This window comes from Orcinus orca, chromosome 7 (assembly GCF_937001465.1).
Source record: "Orcinus orca chromosome 7, mOrcOrc1.1, whole genome shotgun sequence".
Taxonomy (NCBI): domain Eukaryota; kingdom Metazoa; phylum Chordata; class Mammalia; order Artiodactyla; family Delphinidae; genus Orcinus; species Orcinus orca.
Genome location: NC_064565.1, coordinates 109079593 through 109092146, shown reverse-complemented (window position 1 = coordinate 109092146; position 12554 = coordinate 109079593). Strand labels below are relative to the sequence as shown.

Here is a 12554-nt window from a genome sequence, read left to right as displayed (position 1 = left end):
ACTACTGCTATATCCTGCTCATTTGACTCACTGTGAACCTGCTTCTATTTTTAGTGGCTAAGTATTATTCTAGATCATGATTTATTTCACCTATTTCCTATTGGGGCATGATTAGGCCATGTGCGAGTTTTCCAAAGCAGATGATTACAATGTAATTTTAATCAGCTTAATATTTATAGTAATCTTAATAACGCTGTGCAATTTTGGTCCTGTCTTGCAACAAAAGTAGATTTAAAAAACACAGATGTGACACAGGAAGATTGCTGGTCCCTAATTGAGATGCTTGAAGATATATAAATATATATTATGCATGACTCTCACATCTGGCTCTCCATAACGAAGTTCAACAGAATTATAAATAGTTTTGAATCCTTGGAGAACTGCCATGTGATGAAACTAGACCACTCTGAAAGCTATTTGTGATTCTATAATAAATGGAAACCAACGTATGACTTGATTTTTCTCACTAGCACAACAACACAACAAAACGGATGAACACGTGCACCTCTGAGTGAGATTCAAGAGGCTGAGTAAACGACAGTGAAAATTCTCACGTGTAGTATTGATAGGTGGCTCCACATAAAATTCTGTCTTAAAGCGCACTTAGTGCAAGCACATTTATTCTTTTTTGTTATGAATCTTTTCTTTTCGAAAAAGAAAGCCACTGAAGAAAAATTGAGTCCTATTTAAATGAACAACGCAAATATCCCTAATTCAAATGTCACTACTTGTCCAGAGTAAAAACAGTATTTTCAAACTCATATGCTATGATTTTTGGTAGAAACAAATCACTGCCCAGCAGATTATTTATGATTGTCTATAGGAAGCATTTTTTTGGTGTGTGTTCTATTAGGTACCTGAGATGCCAGTTTCTTGTGTAAGAAGGGCATTCTTTCCCTAAACAAACTATTTATTTCACAATTTTTAATTAATGTCCGGAATTTTTGCTTAAAAAAAAAGACAACCCAACCAAACAAAAGAACTTAGCCAATCATGTGAGGACAACAGTAAGAGAAATGTCATTGGCATTCTACAAGTAATACTGTCTTTTTAAACGTAGCTAAGACTGTTCTATAGTGACCACACCTACCAAAGAGTTTTCAGTGTTCTGATTTCAGGATGATCGTAATGGCCAATCCACCTCCCAAAACACAAACATAACTCCAGCTCGGCCATGCGGGCTGACTATGTGGAAGGCTACAGACAGGATCATGCTGGTCTCTTCCATAACTGACCATTCACGACAGCCTAGCAGCGCTTTTTCTGAAGAGGCCCCGACTAGGAATAGAGAAGTCTGGCCTTCTTGCCTGGTGTTTACCACTCAGAACGTGACCCCGGGCCAGCCATTTCATTTCTCTGTGCTTCTATTTCCCAATCTAAAACAATGGCTATAATTACAAATGCTTATTTCGTAGGGTTCTGTGAGGGGATGTGAACCTTCCTAGCACAGTAACCACGAGGGAAGAGGTACTGCTTGTTGACCTGGAAAGAATTCACCAGAACATTTAGTTACAGTGGTTTCTTCTGGGTGCCTGTATTATGGGTAGCTGCAAGGACACACCTCAAATGTGATGTGGTTTTTCTCCGGGTGGTGGGGTTATGGGTCACTTTTTGTCTTCTTTTTGGTGATTTGTATTGATTATTTTCCACCGTGAATGTATTCTGCTTTTATAACCAGCAGGACAAATGCTTATCCAAATTCTGAAAGACCATAATAACCGAGTTCAGGGACCCATCATCACCTGTCTCAGGCCCTCAGCACTGTCCACCCCGGGACATCTGGAATTCAGGGAGGACTTCCTGAAAAGGAGCTGAGTGCTGCTTATTCCCATGGCAAAACAAAAGCAGAATCGCACGGCAACCACAGCACGCATCTAACAGGGATTAGCACACACACATCAGAGCAGTCTCACACACGTCATCACCTGCCTCCCTTCCTTCTGAAGACCAGAGCACTCTGTCCCTGCGGTAGGAGAAAGCTGAGAGTCCATTTGCAGCCAGCCTGGAAGGCGGATGTGGGAGCTAATTCAGGGGTTCAACTCTGCTCTAGGGTGGACACACAGGAGCCCAAGGAAACGTGGATCCAATCTAGCACCTTCCAGGAAGGTCCTGACCCCCAGGCTCTTCATGCCTGGGGAACCCAACCTACATCACAACAGCATCCCCAGGGCAGGACACCGTCCACAGTAATTGGGCCATAGATATAAATGATGGGATATTAAGTCTCTTGACTTCTCCGAGTCTGTTTCCTCATTGAGTAAGATCAGGTGTCAGATATGCTGACCTCTAAGGTCACTCTCAGTGCCAGTTATGTTTGAAAATGGTTCAGCCTTGTCTCATTCTCCATTATCTACTTTAAAAAGTAATTTAAGTAAATTAAGCAAAGGATTCAAACAATAGGTCCCTCCCCAAGACTGCAGTTATGTGCTTAAAATTATGTGCTAAAGTTACGTGGTATACGTTATCTGTACTTACAATGCTTAGAAAGGAATTAGAAAGGTTCAAATAAAAAAGAATAAAATTTTATTCACTGAAAATATCAACTACTGAGTCTATGAAATAACGTCTCAAAGTCTGGGCCTTCAGCTCAAAAATAAAAAAATAGATACTGTTTTGTTTGGTTTCATATTTTAGTACAGACACAGAGAATTAGAAACCTCTTCACACCCTCAATTGTTTGATTAATAAGAATGTAAAATCCACTATAATTTTAACGCACTATTTGACATCTCTCTTCCTAATTAAAACATTTTATGAAATGGAGTTTCTTAATCACACCTATATTAATAGTTTTCTCCAATTAAGTTTGATCTTATGAAACACTGAATATACACCTCAATAACTTCGAGATTAAAAATTGTATAGATGACCTGAGTATCCAAATCATCATATTAGTAAACTTGATATTCTCTAAAATTCTTACATAACTTAGGGAATCATAGTTGCTGAAGCAGAGAATTTCATAGATGGGTAAGTAAAGTGATCAGCTCATTTCAAAAGTTACTGTATCTCTTTCCTAAATCTAATATATTGGGTACCTGAAGTGAAGTCAGTCAGTCACTAAAACCTCCTGTCGTTCAGCAGAAAGAACAAGGTTTTTGGTTTGATAGCAAAGAACAAGATTTACTCATTTCCGTACCCTGCAGTGCTTAACAGTACCATACACAAACAAGAGGCTCCAACTGGGATTTCCTGAGGAACAGAATGAATAATGATCCAGGACAACATGATGAGTGTGCAAGGTAATATTTCCGAAACCATCAAGACTTGGTAGTCCACAAAACAGGGTCCACGTGTGGGGGAAGATGAAGGGGACATGGGTAGGTGGAATTAATTCATTAGAGGTTTGTGTATACTTTTATTGCTAAATCTACTCATTAGCATCTGAATGATCCCTTTCAATAAATGGTGATTGTGGGGTTAGGTAGCCGGAGGAAAAATTATAAATTCACATAGAGCTATTAATGTTAATTTCTCAAATATGTTTCAATTTCATGTATCATTATCTTTATTATTTTAGCAGCGGCTGAGCTACAGTTAATCTTTTTAGGTATAACACCTCCACAGAAGCCTGCTCCTTCCCAATAGGGACCTAAACAGAACTCTGGTCCACTTATTTTATTATTTCTTTTCCTGACTGGGATATATTCACATGTTCTTTTGCAGGTTTGAAACATCATGTATTTACATTTCTTTATATGCACAATTTCACATCTAGATACAGTCTCAAATATCAAACTTTACTCACTGAAATGAATATCTCCAACGTAGAGAGAAGGGAGTAAGAACCTATAATCCAAAGGAAGTGTTCTGCAATGAAACTGCTTTTAGGGAATCTGGCAGATGGCGCTTTTTCATTACAGAGAACGTTTTCCTGGGGGAAAACACACCAAATTACTTTAAAAAAAGAAGTGGTCACATGGAATGAGCTGTACCTCTCTGTCCTGGCCTGCAACATGCCTGCAAAGCCAAGCAGGCCGGCCGTGATCATTTGCATATGTTAAAAATCGCCAACTGCATTATGCCTGCACTGGGCCAGTGAAGGCTCAAATAATCATGCAACTGACGCAGATACCACCATCAAATGCATGTATTTATCAATTTAGATCTGCCTTAGACAGCTGTGTGAATTTATCTTCCAGAAATGATCTTTCATCCGTCAGCCCTGAGACCTAGATGACAAACACTCGCCAATATTCCTGACATTTCTCAATACCCGCATCTCTTTCTAGCTACGCCCGTCCTGCTCAGTCCATTACCACAGAATGGAAGAGGAATAAGCTTTGAAGAGGACCCAGTTCAACTCTCTTATTATAAAAAATAATAATAAAACAAAGGTCTGATCAGATCCAGTGACTCACACCTCAAGTAAGGTTAGTTCACTGATATTCCAGGACTGAAGCTCAGACCACTGAATTCCCATCCTTTTCTCTTTGTACCACACAATGAAAGATTAAAAGAACATGTACATAATTTATTCCATTTTTTTCAAAATTTTTCATACAACAATAAACAAGACAGATGTCATTTTTATTTACCTTGGTGTAGCCTCAATAAAAAGCAAAATATACAACACAGTTAAAATAAATTCTCTTTCTGCTTTTTATTTAAAATGTATCTGAATTGGCCCCTATGAACATATATGCCTATAAACAGGATTCAAAGATATTGTCAAATGATCTTTTAATAATAAAAGCCCTAGATATTAATTCAGAACCCAGATACTCTTTTCCAATATGGCTCTCCTGGTAATTTTACATGTAAAGACTTAGCAGCAACCAGTTTCATTCTGAAGCCAAGACCTTTGTCGTATGTCCCACCACAGCTTCACATATGGCTAGCCAGCAACCCCAACTGTACAATGTGGGGAGTGGGTGACAACTCTGCTTGATTTTCACAAGAGAGCCAAAGTGTGATTGTGGCCATTTGCCTTTCAGAAGAGTCTAAGAAAAGAAGCACACGTTACTCCACATGTCACAAGGATTTCCAGTTTTAACCAGTACACATGCTCCAGACTGGCAGATAGAAGTTGAAAAGGACACAGCTTTGTACCCAGCCACCCGCTGAACTTGGTGGCAGGCTATTTAAAAAAAAAAAAAAAAAAAAAAAAAGGGCACAAATTATACATGGAAGGACGTGGGGGAGAGGGGAGAGGAAAATGCAATGAGCTAATGTTCCTAGCTGGCATCTGCCTTTTGACTCAAAGAAAGGAGATGGCTCTGGTCCAAAATTTTTCTATTATTGTGGTATCAGCTGCCTCTTGGATTCGTTTGTAAGAACTGAGACTGCCAACAGAACAAGACAAGATTTCTGTTAATGGTAGTAAATGTGCAAGCTTCTTGAAATAATAGGAATTTCGATATTTCTTCTACAAAGGCTACTTTGGTATTATTATTCCTGGCATGAGCTTTAGGACTTATAATTATGGCCAGGTACTATTAAGAAATATGACAACAGCAAATTCTGAGGTTAAAAAAGTTGTTACCTTGATTCTTTAATTTACTCTTCCAATATATTGAACTAAAGAAACTAATTGGTGCCGGATGTCTCTTTCTGGACTGGCATTCTACCAAATGAATTTCTATTAGTTGGCTCTTTCAAATCTCAGTATTATTGATGACTATTACACTAACTTCTTACTCTGAAAACTGGGAATCAAAGAGAAAGAATTAAGCATTTACCTAGCCTTTTAAAAAAAGGACTATAGATTCTACCTATTTCATGAGGGAATGATCACACTTTTTTAAAAAAGCCAATAAATAAATTACTAGACAGATTATGTCTAGTAAATGACAGATTCAAACTGAGATGTAGAAAACAGGAAAAAGCATCACTACTATCCTTACAATAAACATGAATGCTGGACAATCTGCAAATCAATACCTTTTCCTGAACCCAACAGAAAGCTGAGGCAGTAGGGCAGCCAACTAGACAGAAGTCTAAAACAGCATAGGAACACTTGCTTACCTAGGACAGACTCTGCTGGACACTAACAAAAAGAATTCAGCCAAAACTGTTAAACTGCTAAAGGCTGAGTGTGAGCTGGCAAGATTCTATTCATAGAATATATAACACGGAACATACTGGGAGATGCAGTACAAAGGAATTCACACCCACTTTCAGGCTCTTCTCAGGACCTCATGTGGCCCTTGCAAAAGACATATATGAGCCCAGAGAAAGTGTCCTTTGTCCTCTGTCATTCCTGGCACAGTCCTGAGGGAAAGAACAGCAGCCACTGCAGGAAAGGTCTGCATGAAAGGCTGCCTAGATCCTTCTTCCCTATCGTCCCTAAGGAACAAAAGACTTAAATGCCTGGGAGAAAGGCGAAAGCCAAGTTTCCCTTAAGGAAATGGTGAAAACCTCCTGCAGCTTAGAGAAGGGAAGAGAAGAAAAAGAAAAAAAACCTCTAAACTGTGGAGAGGGGCAGGGATACTGAGAAGGCCACACCTCCAAACCGAGGGACACAGTGACTGCGTGGACTAAGGCTTAATCAGGGCACCCCCCGGCACTGGTCTCCACCACCAGACTAAAAAACACAGGCTAACAAGTAATAGCAGTGTGCCACCGGGGGAGGGGCGACAGAGGGGATGGAGTACCTATCCCAGCTGCAGCACAAAGACTTACAACTGAAGTTCAAGTAGACATTGAGAGGCACTCTGGCAAATCAGCCCCCACCCTAAAAACAAGGTAACATTAGAGGAATTCGAAGTCTTTGATGCACTGAGGGGACTATACAGTACCTACTCAGTATTACTCACAGTAATTCTATATAATTCACAATACTCACAGTGCTCAGTAGACAAGATAATCCATAGGGATTAGAAGATCTGGGCAACACTATCAACTCAATTAATCTAACTAACATTTGTAAAACACTCCACCCAACTAGAGCAGAACACACATTCTTTTCAGGTGCACATGGCATTTTCACCAGGATGGGCCATAAAATATCACAACCAGGTGAGATTTATCCTGAGAATACAAACCTGCTTCAAGTTTGAAAATCAAAATAATTTAGTATGTCAACAGACTAAAGAAGAAAAAGTATATAATAATCTCTACAAATATAGAATAAAAAATACTATTTTTAATAGCATACCTCTCCCTGCAGAAAGAAAGAAAGAAAGAAAGAAAGAAAGAAAGAAAGACAGACTTAGGTATAAATTTAAGAAAATATATAAATATATGGAGGAACTGTATGTTCAAAAAATTTTAGTGGTGTGAAAAAATGATTACAACATAATACTGAATGAAAAAAAGTAAGGTTCAAAATAGTACATATCATATGGCCAACTTTTATAAAATAAACTCAAACCAAATATTTTTCCACCGGGAAAAAAGGGCTCAAAAGTAATAAAGGCCATTTAAAAAAATGTCTCCTTGGTTTCTCACTCTTAATAAGACAGTCATGAAGTGTTTTAAGGAAAATAAAATTGAAATTAATATAAACAATTTGCAAAGCTATTTCCTTTGTTGTCACCTGTTACTGTATAATGCACTTCAAGGAGTCTCTTCAGATCAGTTTCATTGGAACTAGTTCCATATGCTCTTAAAACATCCACTGAAAATGAAATTCTGTGGTCAAATAAGTTTGGAAAACATTAATTTAATAAATTGGTTTCTTAATTGTAGAACTAATTAGAATCGTCAGTATAATAGTGCAATTCTGGATCTTCAAGGGGGTATAGTTTGCATGTTCCCAAACTTATCTGAATGTAGAACTTATGAAGGGGGGAAGTGAGTGAGTGAAAGAATGAGAGAGACAGGAAAGGAGAGAGCAGAGAGAGTTGTTTCGGCTAAAAATTGAAAGTAAGTTGCAGACATATTATTTTGCTTCTAAATACTTCAGTGGGTATCTGCCAAGAATCAGGGACCTTCTGCTTCCTATCCATAATACCAAAGAAAGCTAATTTCCCAAATAACATCTAATATCTAGTCCAAATACAAAATTCTCCTGTTTCCTCAAAATTTTTCTTTTATAAGAACCAGTTTTTCAAGGTTCTCATGTTATATTTGCTTGTTATTTCCTTTTAATATAAAATCACATCCTGCTTTTTTTATGATACTCTTCCCCCCCGCCCCGCAGGAGACCAGTCTCACTGAATTGTAGAAACCTCACATTTTATCTGATTTCTCAACTTATTCCTCTATTCCATGTATTTCCTGTATATGGACCCCTTACATTGGAAGACTTAATTAGAGTCAGGCTAAACATTTTTAGTAAGAATATGTCATAGACAGTGCTGTGTTCCTCATATGGCATCATATCAGGAGACACACAATATCAGGCCCTCCCACCAACGATGCCACCACGTTTGATCGCTGGATTCAGGTGGTGACTGTCAAATCTCTGTTTCCCACTCCTATTAGCATGTCCTCTATGAGGTAATACTTTATCACCATGTGAATGTCCCGTTTCTTTTTTAAATTTTTACTGGAGTATAGCTGATGTACAATGTTGTGTTAGCTTCAGGTGTACAGCAAAGTGAATCAGTTACACAACGTCCGGTTTCTAAACAACCTTTTAACTAGTGGTTTACGGTGCTTGATGATCTTTGCAAGGCTACCAGTTATTTCATTGGTCTCTTGTTAATTTTTATTTACTTCTTTTAAAATTCCTTTTTAGGAAAATGTACTCTTTGTGGGATATAGTTAGGTGAGTTTTGACAAATGCAAAGAGTTGTGTATCCATCACAACAACCAAGATACAGAATAATTCCATCACTCCAAAAAATTCCCTCCCGTTGTCCCTTTGTGGTACTAAATAAAGTTTTGTACAAAGTCCATGATTAGTAGGTTTGCCCTGACTTACTTAACTTTTTTGTGTGTGTGGTAGACTGGGATTAATAATTTTATCAATGATAACATTCCTACTGTATTTCTAAGATTTACATCCAAGAGAGCATATCGTACTTACGTGCAATGGACAATCCAAGATAACAGATCAGACCACAGTTCTGTTAAGATTATGGCTTGTTCCAGATTAAATTAAATACATAATATCCTCACCGCCAGTAATACTTCATGTCTCACCTGGGAGTGATTAAGCAGCTGTGTGCACAGGACTAACCTGGAGAATTTGTTAAAATACAACCTCTGGGGCCCTGCCCCCAGAGGTTAGGATTCCAAGGCTAAGGCATGCTTGCAGTGATTGTAATACCAGTAGTCCACTGAACCTAGTGATTACAAGAATGGCCCCAATTATCCACCTCTCCTTCTGTGCAGCCCCTTTGCCATGTGACTCTGCAGCTCCTCCCATGAAGAGATGGAGTCTATTTCCCTATCCCATGAATCTTGTCTGGTCTCATGACTTTGCTTCCGTAACAAAATACAGCGGAACTGACAATGCATCAGCCTAAGTCTCACTTGTTTCCACACTCTCCCTTGGAACCCTCGTGCTGAGGCCTTGTGAATGAGCCTGGGCTGGCCTGCTGGATGATAAGTCATGTACGGCCCAGTCTCCACCATCGCATCAGACAACAGTCAGTCAGGCATGTGAAGGAGGTCACCCTAGAGCAGCCAGCCTCAGATGACCACTGCAGACACCTCAGCACACCAGCCGAGGTCACGGAAGCCTGGCCCAGTGGACCCGTACACACAGGAGCAAGAAGAAATGTGTATTGTTTTAAGCCATGGGTGGCAGGGTGATTTTAACCAGTAACAGACAACTGATAGACCACAGTTCTGATACTCTTCACCTGACAAGTACTAATTTATCTCTTCCTCCCCGTTTCCTAGGTCACCCCCTCCACGCACACTGCTGCTGCTAAGACCGTATTCCCTCAATTCAGACACCAAGTAGTCACAATCTATGTATTCCCATCATCTGGTGTGATGCCTGGTACCCCCCCCCGCCGGAGGTGCTCAATCCTTGTTCGTGAAATGACTGCTGCCGATTCACATACACAGGTCTGATCTCATCACTCCCCTGTGCAGAACTCTTACTGGCATTTACATCATATACCAGATCCATTTTCCACGTGGCCTATTTAATTCTAGGACCTCTGTGATCAGGCCCTAGCCTAGCTGCTCACTCTTCTTCCCCTTCTTCTCTTAATGCTCCATTCGAAAGTGAAGGTGGGATGACCACACCGCTTGCTTCTGTGTCTGAGCAGATACTGATTCCTGCCTGGAAGGACCTTCCGCATCTCTGCAAACCCTACACATTCTTGAAGGTCCAACTCGAATGCCGCCTCTTCTGTGAAATTCTGATAGATCTAGTTAAGGAAGAGCTCACCCCTTCTCACTGCCTCTAGCAATCGGCCTAAGCCTCTCCTAGGTACCTGACATGGTTACTTACGGCATCTAGCATGCATTTCCCCTACCAGAGATTGTGAACTTTGGGTGGTGGGGCGAGATTCCACTTTTTAACCTTCCTGTATTCTTTATCACAGTACATGAAACACAGTAAGACCTTAATAAATGTTTATTGAATGAATAGACGATTTTTACTGCTTTTTAAAAACGGTAATACCCAAACTCATAAGCCAAACCCCGGAACAAATATGGCAAAATAAATACAGCGGTTTTCATATATCAGTTTGTAAAAGGATCTTCTGGAAAGCTGGTTAAGAATACAAATTCCTAGTCTCTGCCCACAGGAAGACTGGTTCAGCAGGCCTGCAGTGGAACCCTGAGTTTGAATTCTTGTCAGGCTATTCATGTGATTTTGAGGAAGGCTTGTGGCCAACAGTTTGATACGCAGCGATATATAGCCTACTTTACAGATATGAATTTCAAAGTAAACCCCTTCTTTCATGCACCTAAGAATTTTTTTTTTAAGTTCCTTGACTTTAATGACAAAGCACTGAGTGCAGCAGACCTATAAAAAGAACCACTTTAACAATACATACATAGTCTGGCACCCTATTAGCTTAAGCTGCTAGGAATACGGCATCACACCCCATTCTTTGTAATCACGATCTGCACACATTTTTTCATCTACATGTCCTTTTTATAAACTATTTAAAGTTTAATTTGCTACAAATAGTCCTTTTTCAGACATCTCACCACGTGAGGTATGTACTTTAAAATAAAGTGAAGGGCGCCAAACTCCTACCTTGGTCCCGGAGGCTGGCTCTTAGCGCTCTCTCCAGCTGTTCCTCTTCACTCAGTCCCGCTGTATACGCGTCAAAGTTCCTGGGTACTTCTTCGGGGTAACCTGGCCTGCCACGTGGGTAATAATCCTGATATCCAGAGTAGCCTACAGGCACAATGAAAAAGTTATGGAATGCTGCCATGGACTATTCTTTTCATACTTCCTATTTTGTTAGCAAAGACAATAAAATAATTTATGTCACTCTTTTGACTACAGTGATAATCCTCAAAATAAGAATAGAGGACCGATGGATGGAGAATGCCTCCACGACGGTGGGCGATGACTGTCCTGTCACTGTTGTAGCCACAAGGCCGAACACGGGACTGGATATGAATGAGTCCTTATGTGCTGAAGACGAGGAAGATGTTTATTTTTTAAATCAATTTTTACTGGAGTCTAGTTGATTTACAATGTTGTGTTAGTTTCAGGTGCACAGCAAAGTGAATCAGTTGTACATATACACATATCCACTCTTTTTTAGATTCTTTTTCCATTAGGTTATTACAGAGCATTGAGTAGAGTTCCCTGTGCTGTACAGTAGGTTCTTATTAGTTACCTATTTTATATAAGAAGATATTTTGAAGACATGAGCAGTACTGGAGAGGGGACTGGAAAATGGGCTATTGATATATGGAGTGGATTCTTTCAGTTTAGAGCTACTTAATACTTGGAGTATTTTCAGTGAAGTCCTGGCTGGAGTCAAGGGAATGGTTGAACTGATAGCTGATAAAGCCTTACTGTCTGGTGGCTCCAAACAATGAGAGGCAGACCAATATTTACAACACATTCTGCCGGGCTTCTGTGCTAGGTATGATACTTCAGAGGCTGATAACTACATTGAGAAATACAAGCCAGTGTGTCTCTAATTAGAATCCTAAGTCAGAGATCATAGTTTCTATTACTAGCACTTCCGAGAAACTGGTTGCAAGATTAAATGAGAGAAGAGACAACCTGGTCATTAAATAATGCTTTAAGAATCAAACTTCGACATACCATTAATAAAGGGCAAAGTTGACTTTTGCAAGGTACTTCCCTCGACTTTTTCAAGTCCGTTTGAGTTTATTCCTTACATTTTTCTTTAATCACCACTTTTATGGAATTTGTTTGGAAGATATTATTTTTCCCCACAGACGATTACCAATCTAATTCTGGTATAATGAGAGGGAAGTATGTTTGATTTTTTTTCCCTTCTCTCCTTCCATTATCACACCCTTTGAAGATGATGTTTCAAATGTTTAATTAATGTGCTTCTTATTATTGATGAAAATTCCTACCCTTCATAAGTCTTGTGTCATATGTCTCCATATCACCCACCATAGCACATGCCTGAGTTTAAGCTTCTTATTGCTTTAAAAAGACTAAAGAAAAAAAAAATCAAGCCAACAAGGGGAACACTGTAGGGTAGAACCTGGTTAATTGAAATTTCATATTCAGAATTTTTGATAATTGGTCTTGA

At 39.4% G+C, this 12554-nt stretch overlaps 1 protein-coding gene across 10 annotated transcripts in view; it reads right to left on the bottom strand.

The window, feature by feature from the left end:
- RHBDD1 (rhomboid domain containing 1) overlaps window positions 1-12554 on the bottom strand; it is a 114247-nt gene that overhangs the window by 37976 nt on the left and 63717 nt on the right. For all 10 annotated transcript variants that reach the window (XM_049711914.1, XM_049711912.1, XM_049711917.1 and 7 more), the window contains one exon: window positions 11060-11203. In XM_049711914.1, the coding sequence (XP_049567871.1) occupies window positions 11060-11203 (144 nt within the window). The remainder of the gene's footprint in view (window positions 1-11059; window positions 11204-12554) is intronic.